The sequence below is a fragment of the Hyla sarda genome, chromosome 3 (assembly GCF_029499605.1).
Source record: "Hyla sarda isolate aHylSar1 chromosome 3, aHylSar1.hap1, whole genome shotgun sequence".
Classification (NCBI taxonomy): Eukaryota; Metazoa; Chordata; class Amphibia; order Anura; family Hylidae; genus Hyla; species Hyla sarda.
This window is the reverse complement of record NC_079191.1, coordinates 410,518,644-410,537,886: the sequence shown is the minus strand read 5'-3', so window position 1 is coordinate 410,537,886 and position 19,243 is coordinate 410,518,644. Positions and strand designations below refer to the sequence as shown.

The following is a 19,243-nucleotide window of genomic DNA, read 5'->3' as shown; positions in this document are numbered from 1 at the left end:
CCATAAAACATCTGATGTGTCAGAACTTTCTATAATTGGGATTGTTTTTGCTTTTGCTGTTCTTCTGAGCAAAGGGACAGAACCAGTATCTTACTGGGGCCCTCCAGGGAATCATGGGATCCCTGATGGGCCTGTCATTCTTATACACTAAGGTCCCTATTAGACAGCCCAGCTGCACTGTAAACTATCGCTATTCTCATAGATCGGGGCTTGATTACTACCACAAGGCTCGACCATTGCATGGGGATCACTGCATGAACAATCACTATATTATTCATGCGGCCCTTTGCTTCCATTAGTCGTCTGCCTCATGTCCCCTATTACACATGGAGATGGCGACTGATCAGCCAATGAACAAGCATTAGCTGGCCCTATTACACAGGGTGACATTGGTCAGTTTGCCCTGTATAATTGGGCCATTGCCATTAATTAGGCCCCATTATGTTGTATAGGCTTCTTCCTCTTCATTCCAGTAACCAGCAGAATTAATTAGGCCCCATTATGTTGTATAGGTCTCAGCACCCGGAACCCACTGATCAAAACGTCTGATATTTTAAAGCAAAAGTGACTGCATCCTTATAGAAAAACACCTTTCTTAACTTATTTCAATATATCTTATAAATATAAACAGGCAAAACTTATATCAATAAATCTGGACTTTTTAAGGTGCAATGTAGTTCTGTATTGTGCATTAAATTATAGGGCAAAATGCCCTCCAGACCTTATTTCTTTCAAAATGTTTTATTTTATTTTGTTATGTAGATGTGGTGTACATAGAAAATAGGGGGGCCCTATAGCAAAGGTTGAAATGGGATCTGATTATGCTCCACCCCGGACAGAAAAATGTTACAAAGTTCAAAAAAGCTTAAGATATATATATGTAAACCTCCATTGGCATCTTAACAATCTCATATGTGCTGAGAATTCAATTCATTGTACAGCTTGTAAATTACGTCACTAACAATCTTTCACAATATCTCCACTCACCTTGACATTCATGTAAACATGCTTAAGATAAGAACCTCTTACTAGACCTAAGGACCGTCTTACTGGAGTCATTACTATGTCCTCAATAAAACACGGGAAGCGGGAGTCATACAGTATATACTGGGTTTAATTTTCGCCCTTCATAAACATAGGCCTAGCATAACTTCCTATTTACTTAGGCTTTGCGCGGCCCCTTGCTGTGTGGTTTGCACGGCGTATGTTACATGCAATAGAAAAATATGATTCCGCCGACTGAGTTATTACATCGAAATTGCGTGTTTATAAATGAGCTAAGTTGTTATATTTAAAAGTGATTAATTCACTGATGGTTTGGGGAAAATAAAGGAAGCTCAGTGATGGCCGGGGGAACTTGAAGGAGCTGTGAACAGGGAACAAGAGGGTGGCTTTTAAATCCATCTGAGACTGAACGGCAGCCAAGAGAGACTGGTAATATATTAGTCAGTACAGAAAAGGAGGGTGAGGAAAAAGAGTGACATATTCCATGTTGTCCTTCTTATAATCTATTAATGAGCGTCTTAGGAAATTTCAGTTCATTAAGAATCTATGTAACTTGTTTCTTCCTTATATCAAAAATTAACACTGTGTTGCTGTAATATAAGTAGAGGTGTCAAGCCGTGGTGATGATTCCACATTGGCCGAGCTTGGGCCATTCATTTTGCATTTATCAAGTAGCAGGGGGCACAAACTTATCCACCAATTAAAACAAATTTCAACCTAATTATCTCATGGTTATTAAGATTTGCCACTTTGTAGCTTGTGCTTTTCTATTACGTACAGTTTGTGTAAGGAATCATTTGGTTGTATTGGAAGTCCTGGGCAGCAGCCAGAATACTATACTAGTTAGTGAATATAGCTGATTCATAAAAAAAGGAAATATTGGCAATATATCCTGGTGTTCTTAAAAATGTAAAGTCATTTTCATGTTAAACAGTGGACATGGAACACCCAAAACATAGTCTGTTAAAAACCTTCTGAACTTTATTTAATGTATATAATCATAATGCAGAGTTATGAGTGGAAGGGAGCAGGGAAAAATGGCGCTCTGCTCAGGTATTTAGGTGGGGATTTGAACATGATGGTACTCTACAAAATTATTATAGTGCACTATATTCATTTTTCAAAAGTTTGTACGTTATGTTATGTTAAGTTATGTTTTAATATTCAAAATGGAGACACATGTCCAGCATTCTGACAAGATATCCCATGGAAATGTATTTTTATTTTTAGATCCAATAAAAGCATGGTTACATGAAAGTTAGGAAACACTTTTAGCTCGATGTGTTTCAGCAGTCACCACTTACTCATAAGTAGTGTTGAGCGGCATAGGCCATATTCGAATTTGCGAATATTCGCGAATATATGGACGAATATTCGTCATATATTCGCGAATATTCGCATATTCATTATATCCTTGTTTTATTTTCGCATATGCGAAAATGTGCGTATGCGAAAATTAACATATGTGAATATTAGCATTCACAAAATTAGCATACGCGAAAATTCGCATATGCGAAAAATAGCATACACTAATTTTCGCATATGCGAATTTGCGCACGCCAGTCTCACACAGTAGTATTACAGCCTTCTTTATACCACACAAGCTGGAAGCAGAGAGGGGTGATCACTGTGATGTGTACTGTGGAAAAAAAAAACGAATATTCGTAATTACGAATATATAGCGCAATATTCGCAAAATTCGCGAATTCGCGAATATGCGATATTCGCGAATAATATTCGAATTGCGAATATTCGTGAGCAACACTACTCATAAGCTCTATAAGAGCTTCTGAGTAAGAGGGTGACTCCTGAAACATGTCAGAGTGCTGGACATTCTTCTTAATTTTGCATATTTGATTTGCAACTAGTCAGGTGAGTTCCTTTGTAGAGATGAAGAAAGGGTGAGCCGACTAGTCTGTTTGTTTTCACTTATTAAAGGGGTATTCCGGCCAAAAACATTTTATCATGTTGATGCCCACCGCTGAGATCCCCCGCGATCTCCCTGCAGCACCCACATTCTATGCGGGTGCTGAATCTCCAGTTTTGGAAACCTCCGGGGCTGGGGATGGGACATCACGCTACGCCCCCTCCGTTCCTGTCTACGGGAGGGGGCGTGACGGCCATCATGCCCCCTTCCATAGACATGAATGAAGGGGGCGTGGTGTGACATCACGTCCCCAGTCCCGGAAACACATAGAATGCGGGCGCTGCAGGTAGATCACGGGGGGGGGGGTCTCAGCGGCGGGCCCCCCGTGGTAAGACATCTTATCCCCTATCCTTTGGATAGGGGATAAAATGTTTTTGCCCGAAATACCCCTTTAATACAAGTATGAGCAAGAATAATTTAACATTTTTTTTTACATAAAATATTCAAGCAAAGTTGCATTTTTTACCTGTACAATTTATAGTACAATAAAAAGTTCCCTTGTTTCTTGTCATTCAGAATACAAGCTAGTGGAAGATGTTTCGATAGTAGATGAAGACTACAGATGTTGGCCATCTTACCATCATAATGGATGTCTCCTTTCTGTGTTCGATATGAATGAAGCCATGGAAGTTTGTGAAAGCCATTCTCAGTGTCAAGCTTTTATATGGACAAATCAGACAACCTGGACAGGTAATTCTATATTTTCTCATGTCACCGTGGTGGCCTGTGTAGATTTACTTGGCTTGATTTTGCTTGGATTTCTCAGTAGGGTTTTGTCAAAAACTTCCTTGACATAACAGAATATGATACAATCCCGCTTTAGTCTATTGTAGGCTTGAACTATTTTGGAAATCCAAAACATTTTACATAAAAAGTGAACCAGCTGCATGAAAAAAAAAAGGTGAGAATTCCTCTGTGTCACTGCAGAAGGCACTGAGTTGGATGCAGACTATGGAGTCCATGCCCAGTTCAACAGTCATTAGATCAGACAGAAGTATCTTGGGAAGAAAAACATACAACACTTTACTGAAAGATAGGTTGAAATGAATGTGAATGTGAAGAAGGATTGATTGTGTAATTGAAGCTAAGCAGAAAGCCAGCCGTTCTCGGCACCTGAGTACAAGAAAGGGATTATTTCTGCTTCTACATTAGAAAAGAGTGGCTGGCTTCACGAATGCCAATATAACGTAGCTATAGTTAGTTCACATATACATTATAAATTCAGATCACTTGGAAGCTAAATGACAAAAAGTATGCCAACTCTACGTTAACACTGTATGGTGGCCCTTTCAGTGGCTGGAAATGCTTTAGTACTAGTGCACTAAACGATAGAAATAGTCTTAACAGGTAATACAGAAATCCTTAGAATCCAAAGGCGATGACACTGTTGGATAGTTGTTAGGGGAAGCAGACATATGGCCCCTTTCATTTATCTGTCTGTGTTATTATAATGTAGAAAAAGGCTGTTATTCTCTGGTACAAGAGGCGTTTTCAAGACTCCCAATTGCTGAGGGCTGTAACACCTTTTCGCTTTCCTCCCATCCCTGACTGACATTTTGCTGGAAGCCGAGCCCTGTTTCTAAATCTTGTTTCTGCATTGTGCATACAAATTGTGCACAAGATTTATAAACAGGGCTCGGCTTCCAGGTGACTGTTCAGCAAGCAGGAACAGGGATGGGAGGGGGAGTGGCAAGTCTTCAGGGACATGGGAACGCCTTTTTGACACTTGCCACCAGAGAACAAAAGCATTTTTCTACGTTATGAAAACACAAACAGATATATGAAAGGTACCATGTGATTCCTTACCCAAAAGTCTATCTAACAGTGTCAGCAGTTTGAAACATGAATTTGCACCCTGAAATCCGCCGCACATTATGTTTATGTGAACATACACTGTGGTTTGCCCATTTCTTATTTGGTTAAAAATTACTTCCCCTAAACCACCATACACTTACAGGGGGGAGAAGCTACTGGCAGATAACTTTGGTGGCATCTTATCTGCAGGGAGAAAGGTTAGGGAGTTGATAGTAAACAAGCTGATCCTTCTTAACCCAACATCATTTGTCAGAGGACAGTCAAAAGGCCTCAATACACATACCATAGTCATCAGGTCCTGTCAAAATCATCTGGGTTGGGTCAACTTTTCTCTAATGTATATTGGGGCTTATTTTGTTGTGCTCAACATTTTTGTTAATCCATTTTATGACACAAAGGATAAAAAGTTTTTAGCTTAAAAAGGCCAGTTGAATTTTATTTGTTGTTCCTTCTAAAAAGCCTTTTTTTCCCCCAATTGTGAGCTCAGACCTATATGCAGTAGGCTCAGACCTTAATATATAATTTAAGAGGGATGGTCAGTTGGAACCCAAAGCTAGAGGACTCCTTAAAGTTTAAAGGAATTCTCGATGACTTATGGCCTAGCTCTATAACAGACAATTAAAGGTGTATTCGGAGGAACTCTACTTATCCCTATCTAAAGGATAGGGGGTAAATCTCTGATTTCGAGGGACCCCATCTGAGTTGGTTATTGGCTAAGCCGGCTGTCACTCCTGTTCGTCTCGGAAGGTGGGAGCCTGAGTGCTCCAAAGACTTGTGAGGTGCCAGGCTCCTTACAGGAGATTGCAGGGATCCAAGTGCTCGGATCCCCTGCGAAAAGACACATATCACCTATCCAGTGGATAGGGGATAAGTTGAGTTTGCTGGAATACCCCTTCAATGTTTAGTGGGGTTGTTTGAGGACCATGGCATTACTGCAGGGTAGGCTAGGGGGTGAGAATATGAATTGTTTGTTGATTTTTTTTTTCATTTTTTTTTTTTTAGGGCGACAGCTTGTCTTCTTCAAAACAGGCTCGAGAAATCTTGTGGCTGATCAAAACAAAATAACCTACCTGAAAATGGCAGTCTGACCAAAGAGATTCTACTAAGGTCATCGGACATGGATTGAATTTGGAAAAAAATGCACTAATATTCATTCTAATTTCTAGAGTGCTATTCAACGTTACCTGAATTTACCAGGGTGGATGTGCAATACTTCAGCATTTTTTTTTTATTCAAATGTGATTTAAAAGACAAAATGTGATACACTGTTAGAAATGAAGATAAAGGATATGACGATTATCTTTAAATTGTATATAATGCTATTTCTGCGGTAAAGAATAATGACATATGGAACGGTTCAAGCACACCAATGTCAGTAGGCTGCTGGCTTTACATTCAGTGTGACTCTCCAGTGATGCACTGGTGATTTGTGTCCAGTGTGTAATATTATTATTTTTTTTCTACAGGGATGAGTAATTATTTGTTATGTTTTAAATGTGTTTTACTTTAAGTGTAAATTATGATATTTTAATTATAAAACATCCTTATTTAGGATGTTGATCCATGAGGATGCTAGTAGATCAAAGCCATAGCTCATACGTTTAAAGACTTCAAAAAACATATAAAGTTCTTATATGGGTCAAATAGTCCAGATAGGCAAAAATGCTAATTCTTCTTTCTTCAGAATTTGAGTATTTAATGCTCAGCATATTCAAAACTTTTAGTTCGATTAAATTCATTAGACACCTTTTCTCCAAGGAAAACCAGTCGGAATTTGGTCTATAGGTTTCTGCTGGTTAGCAAGCAAATGGGTATACAAGGTACTACAAGTTGCTACTATTTAAAGTGGGCTTCTATCTTTCTCTTCTTAATAATTTTCCCCTTTTTGTTCCTCATTTCTTTTTTCTCAACAAATGTCTTGGCTGTGAAGAATGCCTTTCCTGTGTCTTCTTGTCAAAACATTTGTTTTCATCAGAATGCTACTTTGGGGGAAAAGCTATTGCTCCCGTTCTCCCTATACATGTGCATACATGTAATCCCAATAGGAAAAAGGAAATAAGCCAATCACAAACTCCCCTGGTGACCAATTATGTCCCTTTAAAAATTAAAGGTTCAGGCCTTTCTTTCTTTTTTCTTTTCTTTCATTCTTCCCCCCTATACACATAACATGAGCAGACATGTCATTGAGTTCATTGGACTTTCCTCTTATGTGTATGGTCTCCTTAAGAATGGTTTATGGTCCATTGGAATTAAGCCTTGAAATTATAGTCCTCCAACTTGTAAATTTTTTCTGATCATCTCATAAACTGATTGGCACAAAACTGTCAAAATCACTATTAACTTCATATTACTTTAGCAAGAATACCCTTAAATTGTGCATTTTTTGCTCAGAATATTCGGGCAAATTTACTGGGACTTAAGGGGGTTTTGAGGAAAGCACCAACTAAGTCATACTTTAGAGTTTTCTAAAGTTGTCTACTTCTGAGACAGGGCCAACTTAGAAAGATAGTCTTAGAATGTGATTTATCAAATTGGCTTTCCAATTTACGCCGCCCATTGGTTGGCTTAATTTGCCCATGAATCTTGCACCAGTATTTTAGCCCAATTTTGCCACACAGTGTGACTTGTAAGCCAATCCCCCTTTCCATAAGCCCTTTGTTGGATGTGCCTGGAAAAGGGCATATAACAAATGTAATGCACAACATGTGACTTGTTTTACACAAATTGTGCCAGAATTCTTGTCCATTTTCAATAGTAAATCTACCCCATATCCTTTCACTCTCTTACTCTCTTTCTCTCTCTCTCTAAGCCATATGGTCAAGTCTTGCCTATAGAAAGTATCTAATTGATAACATAAAATGGACCTTCATAGGCAACATGTACAGAATTTATTATTATGTACTATAAATGCCAAAAAAAACCTAAGCAAAAATAAAGCCAAGGTATAAATATATTTACCAAAGTTCAAATAAGCAAAGAGGTCTGTAACCAAATATGAAACACCCTCCCTCACGAGTAAAGTGACAGAGATATCCCATCTATACCACACCTTATTAGAATGAAGCCTTTTTTTGACAACCGATTACTGTGGGTTTGTTGGACTGATCAACTATAGAGAGCAGTGCGAGGCCTCTACAGGTATCATTTATGGTGGTGTTGAGTCTTTTACTGAATATTAACAAAATAGCTTGAGTCTTCTAGAATATGAAATGAGGCTTAGACTTGGGGGACTCTCCATCTACCATCTACCATGCTCCTACTGTATAGTCTAATAGGGCATGTGGAGAGAGGTTGTACAGATAGGACTACCTCTTAAAGACAAAACTAACATGGAATATTTATGACCAAATATAACACTTACCTCAACTTACAAAACCTACAGAGACTATCTTAGATGGGCTTAGGTTAGGAGTTTGGGCAGAAATAGTATAGTAATAGTGAGTATGCACATATTGCAGATCAAATTATATAAAAAAAATTGGGTCAAAATATTTAATATCCAAAAATATTTAATAATTTTCAGAAAACTACACCAGAAAGAGCTGTTTTATTGCTCTAAACCCAAACCCAATTTCTATCTTTTGTGACTTATTTATATGTCTGATGTTACAGTTTGTGAAGAGTATGACCGCTTCTATATGTCTTGTAAGCTTATATTATTTATACCTGTTGATAAAATCTGGTTCCATAAGAGCTGGACCAAAGTTTTCTTCCATGTATGATGGGAGTCCTGACTTTTTCAAAGAAATTGTTATATTCAAGAATATTGATGTTGTGAAAGGATGCCCACCAAAAACATACCGTATATACTCGAGTATAAGCCGAGTTTTTCAGCATGATTTTTCGTGCTGAAAACTCCCCCCTCGGTTTATACTTGAGTGAACAAAAAAATGTTTCTGACTTAGCTGTGAGGGGATGGTCCTGGCCGTCCATCTCCGCTTGTCAATCGCTTCTCAGTGGTCTTCAACGTGTGGACCTCCAGATGTTGCAAAACTACAACAGCATGCTGGGAGTTGTAGATTTGAAACATCTGGAGGTCCGCAGGTTGAAGACAACTGCGGCCTTCGTCATCATCCCGACCCCCCTTTTGTTTTCTACTCAACTCCCCTCAGTGGGAAGGAAGGGTGAGCTGGTATGGGCTGTCCATATTCGACCACCTATGCTGCAGGGACTGTGCGGTGGGGAGGGTTAGTCATTCCGGGCTGTCCATCTTCACTGGGAGGCCCTCTTTTCGGATGGCCCCAAACTAGTGACACTGCCTTGATGCCACCGCGCAGGGACGTTCATGCGCAGGGACGTCATGGACGTCTGCTGCGCATGGACGTCCCTGCGCGTCATTGTCAAGGCAACGTCACTAGTCCGGGGCTGCCCCGGAGAGGAGAAGAGGGCCTCCCGGTCAAGATGGACAGCCCGGAGCGACTAACCCTACCCACCGGACGGTCCGTGCAGCATAGGTGGTCGAATATGGATGGCCCGGACCAGCTCACCCTTCCTTTCCACCGAGGGGAGGTGAATAGAAAACAAAAGGGGGGTCTAGATGATGACGAAGGCCGCAGTAGTATTCAACCTGCGCACCTCCAGATGTTTCAAAACTACAACTCCCAGCATGCCCAGACAGCCATCGGCTGTCCTGGCATGCTGGGAGTTGTAGTTTTGCAACATCTGGAGGTTCGCAGGTTGAAAACCACTGAGAAGGGATTGACAGGCGGTGATGATGATGGGGGGGATAATGACAGGGTGATGATGATGGGGGTGATAATGAAGGGGGTCTGGATGATGACAGGAGGGGATGATGACATGGGGGGATGATGTATTTCCCACCCTAGGCTTATAGTCTAGTCAATAACTTCTCCTGGGTTTTTGGGGTGAAATTAGGGGCCTCGACTTATATTCAGGAGGGCTTATACTCGAGTATATACGGTACAATAGAAGAAGCCATTTTATACCTAAAATTGATATTAGCCAAGCTAAGCCTGCGATGCACTTGGCGCCCCACAACCTCATCACGTCCATATATTTGATTTTCTAAAACTGGGCATTCATTAAAAGCTAGGTTCCCTTTTTGTGCCCATGCTACTTTTTGCACAGTGTGGTTGAAGTCTTTTCTACAGTAGATACCATAATTGCCAGGAGATTTTCCAACATATTATACAGTATTCTGGTGTACAGTAAGACTTCATATACCTTTTCATATTATGGCTCAATGCCTTTAACTTTCATACCCTGATCAATAAGAAACAGTATCAAGGATCTATTTAGAGTATATCTCCGAAGTCACATAGAGGCACTACATGGTAGTATATGGGGTGTCTATGGCTCCATAAGTGCTGAATATCCTCCCAGTAAAGGATAAAAGTAATATGAACTGTGGGTTGGTATTATGGGTTGGTAGTTAAAGGTCAAATAACGTTTCACCCAACAAAATGGCTTCCCTACTGCATGTGACTAAGACATACCTGTAAGATCTAATCCAGAGCTAATTTCGATGCTACCTAATTTATACAAGTGTTGCCCACAATCAAATCTACTTTTTGTAACCAAAAATCTTTACATTTTGTTTGTTGTATGATGAATTGTTTATCATAATTTGCAACCTGTTGGAGTTGTTTTGTAAGAACGTTCAACCCTTATTTTGCCTATTCACTTCCTATATTTGTAAATGTGATCGGCTGATTGCTTGGCCTTTTACATGAGGAAACTAATGTTTTTAGGATTGTCTGATTGGCCGATAGTCTGTCTGTCTGTCTCCAACATCTGGTAAGAAAAAAAATATATACAAATTGCTTTGCCCCAGTTCTGAAACCACCACAAATCCATTAGTTTGGGGCTCTTAGTCCTGTGCTTCCTGTTTGTACCTCCAAGTTAAGCAGTTGCTCAGTACTACAATTACCAGAATGCATTGTTTCCCCTCAGCTCTTGATCACAGTCCTCTTACCCTGCCTACTAACCCTCCAACAAATCTCCTGCCAGTTTCCCATCCAGGACTGCTGTAGAACGTCTTATTTCATAGAAGTTTATCGCATCAGTGAGGTTGTGGCTTCTGCTGTATCCATTCCCTGTCTGCTCCTTTGTCTGTGGCATTGCTTAGCATAAATCAGCATGGTATGAACAGACATCATCCTTAAATGTGCCAATAAGGAAATACCTATCTCAGGTAGATGATAATGTAGGCTGTAGGGGCTATTTAGAGGTGGGGACATCACTCAGGGGGTGGGGGATACAGCTCATAGACAAGATCCAGCCATTCCTCCTGGGACAGCAGAGGGTAATGTGTTGTCTTGGGAGAGAGCGAGAAGCTGGTGAGCTGCTGAGACAACACCACTCTAGCAATGAAACAACAATACAACTTCCTGCGTTAGGCAGGAATCATGCAAAAGCAGGCTGAAGACGGTACAATGTGTGATAACAATATATCAGTAAGTTATATATCCTGGGGTGATTATCTTATTTAAATACAAATGTAATTTGTCTGAAACTGGAATTCCCCTTTAAGTTCTCTGTACAGAAGTCAATTGGGTAGATTTATAAAAGCTTGTGGGAAATGTGGTGGTAGAATTGCCCATAACAATTGAACAGACTGCTGTTTTCTACATTACAATATTTTCTTTAGAAAACAACCTGCTTGATCGTTATGGGCCGAACCACTATTGTAACTGCACCAGCTTATGTATCTCTAACCCCTCCTGTCTAGTGAATTGCAGCAGAGTGGACACAAATATTTCATGTTTAACAGCAATAAAGAAATCTGAATTTTTATGATCCATTTTCCCTATCCTCATAGGTGCTGAAGGTCGCTTCTTTTTTTTTATTTTTTGATAGGTACTTCTGGTATCTAATGTACTTGCTTTCAGTGAAAGCTGCCACTGACTTTTATTATGCTGTTTTATCATTTGTACAGATTATTTTTTTTTCTTTGTACTTCTGCTTTGGAAAGTTTTATTTTTCTAAGAAAACAAAATAAAGATTGGTAAAAATTATTTGTTGTCACATAGTCTTTCTTTTACAGAACTTTTGGTCTATACTCTCAAATTAACCCATTGGGGTAGGAATTCACTGAGACTGGACTTTTACACCTTGGTCTTAAAGGGGTATTCCAGAAAAAATCTTTATATATATATATATATATATATATATATATATATTTTTTTTTTTTTTAACTGATTCCAGAAAGTTAAACAGATTTGTAAATTACTTCTATTAAAAAATCTTAATCCTTTCAGTACTTATGAGCTGCTGAAGTTGAGTTGTTCTTTTCGGTCTAAGTGCTCTCTGTCTCGGGAACCGCCCAGTTTAGAAGCAAATCCCCATAGCAAACCTCTTCTACTCTGTGCAGTTCCCGAGACAAGCAGAGATGTCAGCAGAGAGCACTGTTGCCAGACAGAAAACAACTCAACTTCAGCAGCTGATAATTATTGAAAGAGTTAAGATCTTTTAAGAGAAGTAATATACAAATCTGTTTAACTTTCTGTAGCCAGTTGATATATAAAAAAAAGTTTTTACCTGGAATACCCCTTTAAGTAAAATGATGCACGAGATGCACTAGGTTTATTAATAGGCACATACCTGTTAATATGTTAGGTGCATCATGAGCTGTCCATATGCCTATGGACTAGAAGCTATAATTTATACCAGTGTTTCCCAACCAGAGTGCCTCCAGATGTTGCATAACTACAACTCCCAGCATGCCCGGACAGCCAAAGGCTGTCCGGGCATGCTGGGAGTTGTAGTTTTGAAATACCTGGAGGCACCCTGGTTGGGAAACACTGATTTATACCAATATACCAATTATAATATATCTGCATTAGGCCACTTTCCCTCCAGCTAGGTCCCTTAAAGGCAATATTTGGTTTTGGTAGGCAAAGTCATGAAGATTCCTTTGGAAGAGTTTGGCACTTCTTCTGTTCTTTAAAGGGGGGGGAGGGGGGGCTGAGTCTAAGCAATATTTAGATTGACCAATCAGATCAAAAAAAACAGAATATAGAATGCATAAGTAAAAATGATTGGTGGAGAAGAACAGGGTTGAGAACAACAAAAGGTGTTTGTGCACCACAGACATAGGCACCACAAGTGTAGCTGACCTATAATATTTCCAAATACTGTATATCGGACTTATTGACGTCAAGTACACCAATGGCCTGAATCTCCTGGGCCCTGACACTACAGAAATGACCCTACCATTAGTTGGAATGAAGGCTGAAGGGGTCTGACTACCATGTGTTATGCCAACAAACACCATAATCCCAGGAGTAGGACCGCAGTGACGCTCCATTGTGAAGGCTTCTTCATGGCATTGCCCATGTGGTCTCCAGACTAATCTTCAGCTGTTAGAGCATCTGATACAATAGTAGGTCTCATCACTGATAGGATAGACCTTCATTCCAGCATCCATTGCCATCTTGCTCTACACTAGAGATGAGCGAATTTTAGAAAAATTCAATTTGGCCGATTTGCCGAATTTTCCAAAGAAATTTGGTTCGGGCGGAATTCATTTGCAGCGAATATGTATTAAAAATGGCTATTTCTGGCCTACAGAGAGCCTCAATTGGGGTGTAGAAGACTTTTCCTTGCTGTAACACGCATAGGGTGTGTGCTGGGTTAGGGAAATAATACTGTTATTCAGTATGACATGCATATTAGAGGCGCCGCTATTAGAATCACTGTCGCAGAGTGGCACAATGACAGAGCCTGGAGGTGGCATCAGTATAAGGAGACTATATAGTGGCTGAATGACACAGCGTGGAGGTGGCAGAAACATAAGGAGACCATATAGTGGCTGAACGATCCAGCCTGGAGGTGGCAACAGCCTGTCGACACCATAGAGCCTCACACTTGAAAAGATTAAAGATATTTTTTAACATTTAAATTGAAGATTTCAAATAGATGAACCTTAAAAGTTTTATTTAAGGTGCCAGCAGCATAAGGAGACCACATGGCAGTACAGTGACACAGCCTGGAGGTGGTAGAAGCATGAGGAGACCATATAGTGGCTGATTGACACAGCCTGGAGTTGGCGGCAGTAAGAGCACACCATATAGTGGCTAAATGACTCAGCCTGGAGGTGGCGGAAGCATAAGGAGACCATATAGTTGCAGAATGAGACAGCCTGGAGGTGGCAGCAGCATGAGGAGAACATACATTGGCAGAATGAGACAGCCTGGAGGTGGCTTCAGCATGAGGAGAATTCGGATTTGTCAGATTCAATTTTCTCTTCCCTACTCTACACCATAACCTTGTGACTTGTCCTTTGTGTTACAATTTCAATGTAAGTGTACTCCAGGAATTGGGGTGTGGGGTGGCAAAATAAGTAGCCGGATCCTGCTTGGTGTTGCATTTTTTAACGTAGAGTGTGTAAACTGTATATATATATATATATATATATATATATATTTATATATGTAAAAATGAGGCTATATTTTCTAATGAATACATGGGAATATCTCCCTAAACCCCCAATCCCCCTGCACACTATTCTCCCTACACTCCCACCCTATAGCAGAAGGATTTTGGCTCTGTAAACTCTATTTCATATGTTACATGACCAAACAATGTCATACAATTTGGCAAGAAGCTATGGGGGACATGTTTCAATTAGTGAGGTGTCAGAGACATAATAAGTTTCCTTCATGCAATGAATTTTAGTGTAATACAAATAGATCCCTAAGTTTATCTTACAGCCTCCTGAAGGGAAAATTTTATGTATCTTTGCTAAGCTAAAGATAAAACTTAGAGGTAAGTATGTTTATATTTCCAATATAATCCCCCATCGGTCTGGAACAAGGAATATTACAGAAATAATAGTCAGCTTACAGGGAAAGGGGTGGGTCAGACTGCTGGGACCACCCGCAATCTCCAGAAGGGGGTCTCATGTCTTTGTTATAAGTGCAGTAGCGAGTGCGCTCCTCCACTCTATTCATTGTCTGTTGGACCTGTCGAGCATTGAACATAAAGTTCCAGCTCAGGCCAAGGCCTTCATTGGCCGAGGTGGGTCACACTTATGTTGTCCCAACCAGCTTTCTTCATCCCCATGTACACATGCACACTCTGACCGCCCCCTGTTGTGGAGGATTATCTCAAAAGGATGGGGAATTTAGAAATCTAACATGCCTGACCCTTCTGTCCTGACATTTACCATCAGGGGAGAGTTGGCCCCCATACATGCTAGATAGTAGGTGGGTTAGACAATTAGAGAAGCACCCTGGGTTATTTTTTATTTTTTATTTTCTTTTACACCCATATCATACACAGTCACCATCTCTACTCCTACAGCATCATTTATTTCATTCATATGCATTCCATTACTGTAACTGGGTCATGTGATCACATGTCTGACAGAAAATCATAGTGTTTAATGTGTTAGAAGAAGTGGTCAGTCCTATCACGCTCTCCTGTCAGCTTCTAGACCCCTCACCTCCAAACCCAGCTCTGTCTGTATACTACTTCTTTCTCTATGGAATCAGGATATATAGCAGTTATGCACCTCTCATTAGGCTCTGTTTACACATTGCATTTTTTGCTGTTTACCGCAATTACACAAAATTGTGGTAAAAAGTGTGATTTTTACAGCATTTGCAGAAAATCCTTAGTCAAAACATAGTGAAAATGTGTAGGAAATGCTTTAAAATTTCAAAGTGTAAACACAGCCTGAAGACCTCAGATCTTCAAAAATAATAATAATATTAATAATAATAATAATAATAAGGGTAAACTACTTTCACCTCATGGCAATATTTATCTAAAAAAAACACCAACACACTTTGAATAAATAAATGCATAAAAGCTGCACACAGTGTGAATTGACACCAACCCACTTATTAGTCTCAGTAGTTTAGGCTTCTAGTTGCTGGAACTACCCTGGTTGGTCTCATTAGGTGAATTGCAGTGATGAGACTTCACACCCCTCTCTCTCTGAAAAGTCAGAGCATTCATGGCAGCATAAGAAAATTATTTCTGAATCAGAAACAGACGTGTCTGAAAACCCAATACCTGCCAAACCAGCTACAACAGGTTAGCACAAGGCATACACAAGAACCTCTACATTATTCTCTATTAATAGCCTATACTGCACTATAGAGGCAAAACAAAATTTTCCGGAGTGCTTCTTTAACCTGCTTAGGACGCCGGGTGTATGCATATTCCCTACATCCCGAGTCCTTAAAGGAGTACCCCGCCCCTAAACATCTTTTCCCCTATTCAAAGGGGACAAGATGCCTGATCGCGGGAGTCCTGCAGCTGGGGACGCCCGTGATCATGCACCCGGCATCCCGTCTGTAATCAGTCCCCGGAGCGTGTTCGCTCCGGGTCTGATTATGCTCGACCGCAGGGCCAGCGGCGTGTGATATCACGCCTCCGCCCCCGTGTGACATCATGCTCCGCCCCTCAATGCAAGCCTACGGGAGGGGGCGAGATAGCCACTAGCCGGTTGGGGACCGGACCGGAATGCCTGCTGAAATCAATCAGCAGGCATCCCGGCACATCGCCCAGGGGGGTCCTGAGACCCCCCCATGTCGGCGATCGCAGAAAATTGCATGTCAATTGAGGCGTTTTCGCGTTATTAATTCGTAAAACAACAGTGGTCAGAATTGTGAAAAAGGGCTCAGTCCTTAAAGGGGTTGTGCACTGCCCTGACTTTCGGAGCTCCGCTCACAGCGTCCAGAAGTTCATTACTCCGAACGCTGTGTGCGGGCCTTCGTGTTCGCAGCCGCCGCAGGGCATGACGACACGCCCGGCCCCTCGCCCGTCCCCTTGCGACGTCTCGCCCGCCCCCTCGTGACGTTTCGCCCGCCCACTCGTGACGTCTCGGCCGCCCCCTCATCGAAAGTCTAACGGAAGGAGGCGCGACGTCACGAGGGGGCGGGCGAGGGGCCGGGCGTGATGTCACGGAAGCCCGCACACAGCGTTCGGAGTAATGAACTTCCGGACACTGTGAGCGGAGCTCTGAAAATTAGGGCAGCGCACAATCCCTTTAAAGGTTGTACTCCGGTGCTTACACATCTTATCCCCTATCTAAAGTGATAGCTATCATGCCCCCTTCCGTAGGCATGCATTGAGGGACGGAGCGTGACGTCACGCGGGGGCGGATGCATGACGTCACACGCCGCCGGCCCTGCGGTCGAGCATAATCAGACCCGGAGCGAACACGCTCCGGGGACTGATTACAAACGGGGTGCTGCGTGCATGATCACGGGGGTCCCCAGAGGCGGGACCCCCGCGATCAGGCATCTTATCCCCTATCCTATGGATAGGGGATAAGATGTGTAAGCACCGGAGTACCCCTCTAAAGTGAAAAAGGGCTGCGTCCTTAAAGGGTTAAGAAGAAAAAAAAACATTTAATTTGAGAACGATATATTTCGTTTTACAGAGCTTTAATACAATGTGTGATATTTTCTTGCTTTTGCTCACATTCAACATTATATAATATAGCTAAAAACGTGTATATGTAGCTGCAACACGACAATAGGGACAATAGCATTACTTCCAGACGAGTACTAATGTAAAAAAGGTTGTGTATCCCATACAACCTGCGAACAATGTATAAAGTGGGGGTACACTTTCCTCATGTCACCAATAAATGGGTGTATCTAAAATATACTGTATATACTCGAGTATAAGCCGACCCGAATATAAGCCGAGGGCCCTAATTTCACCCCAAAAACCCAGGAAAAGTTATTGACTCGACTATAAGCCTGGGGTGGGAAATACATCATCCCCCCATGTCATCATCCAGACCCCGTCATCATCCCCCTTCATCATCATCGCCTGTCAATCCCTTCATCAGTGGTCTTCAACCTGCGGACCTCCGCGTTCATGCGCGTCCCTGTGCGCTATCGTCAAGGCAACGTCACTAGTCCGGGGCAGGCCCGGAGCGTGGAGAAAAGGGCCCACCGGGTGAAAATGTACAGCCCGCAACGACTAACCCTCCCCACCGGACGGTCCCTGCAGCATAGATGGCTCGGACCAGCTCACCCTTCCTTCCCACCGAGGGGAGGTGAGTAGAAAACTAAAGGGGGGGTCTGGATGATGACGAAGGTCGCAGTGGTCTTCACCCTGCGGACCTCCAGAGGTTTCAAAACTACAACTCGTTGGCTGTCCGGGCATGCTGGGAGTTGTAGTTTTGCAACATCTGTAGGTCCGCAGGCTGAAGACCACTGAAAGGGATTGACAGGTGGAGAGTTCACTCGAGTATAAGCCGAGGGGGGCTTTTTCAGCACGGAAAATGGTGCTGAAAAATTCGGCTTATACTCGAGTATATACGGTATGTAAAAAATGATGTAGATCCAGTGAATTAATTTAAAACAATTTATTATTACAATGATAGTGCTTGTGGTGTCCTTTGTAGGGCCCTTACATCGGACTCACCACAATTATCGTGGTGAGTCCGATGTAAGGCCCCTACAAAGGACACAACAAGCACTATCATTATAATAATAAATTGTTTTAAATTAATTCACTGGATCTACCGTATTTTTCGACCTATAGGACGTTCCGGCATATAAGACGCATCCAATTTTAAATGAGGAAAATCTAGAATACAATGTAAAGTATAGGTCACAGTGATCTTCAACCAGCGGACCTCCAGATGTTGCAAAACTACAACTCCCAGCATGCCCGGACAGCCGTTGGCTGTCTGGGCATGCCAGGAGTTGTAGTTTTGCAACATCTGGAGGTCCGCAGGTTGAAGAGCACTAGTATAGGAAGTTGTACTCACCTGTCCCCGCCGCTCCGGACCATCACCGCTCGTCACCGCTGCCCTGGATGTCGCCCTCCACCGCTGTTGCCGCGTCCCCGGGGTGTCGCCGTCGCCGGGTATCCTCGCTCTCTGTTGCCACTATCACGTTGCTACGCACGCCGCTCCTATTGGACGACGGGGCGGCGCACGCGACGACGTGATGACGACGAAGGAGAGCACCGGCCATGCAGGGGATCCCGGCACGGAGCAGACACCGAGGAGGCAGGTACGGTCCCTCTTGATGCAGCCGGGTTAGTGTCACTTTCGCTTCAGATGCTGCGGTCAGCTTTGATCGCCGCGTCTGAAGGGTTAATACAGGGCATCACGGCGATTGGTTATGTCCTGTATTAGCTGCGGGTCCCGGCCGTTGATGGCCGCAGGGTCCACCACGATAGGTGTGTATTCGCCGTATAAGACACACCAACTTCCCCCCCCCCCCCCCCCCCCCCCACAGGTTTGGGGAAGAAAAAGTGCGTCTTATACGGCGAAAAATACGGTACATCATTTTTTACATATATTTTCTATTTTACATACGCCCATTTATTGGTGACAATCAAGCCCAGACTTGAGGAAAGTGTACCCCCACTTTATACATGATAGAATATAGAACGTTCAGCCTTTTATCCTATCCTTGTGAGCACTGACACAGGCAACGTTCTGATGAAACATTTAGTCCAGGCCTCAGTTCCTTTTCCATCTGTTCTTTATTTTTAGGCCTCTCCAAATAAACTCCTTTCTTGAAGGATGTTGGGAATGAGAGCAACTTCTAG

The 19,243-nt window shown here is 42.1% G+C and overlaps 1 protein-coding gene across 1 annotated transcript in view; it reads left to right on the top strand.

Annotated features, from left to right (window-relative positions):
- The window catches only part of PKDCC (protein kinase domain containing, cytoplasmic), a 73,457-nt gene extending 67,114 nt beyond the window's left edge, over positions 1-6,343 (top strand). The window contains exons 6-7 of the mRNA XM_056568173.1: positions 3,449-3,622; positions 5,750-6,343. Of these exons, the coding sequence (XP_056424148.1) occupies positions 3,449-3,622; positions 5,750-5,835 (260 nt within the window). The 3' untranslated portion in view covers positions 5,836-6,343. The remainder of the gene's footprint in view (positions 1-3,448; positions 3,623-5,749) is intronic.
- Positions 6,344-19,243: the final 12,900 nt, after the last annotated feature.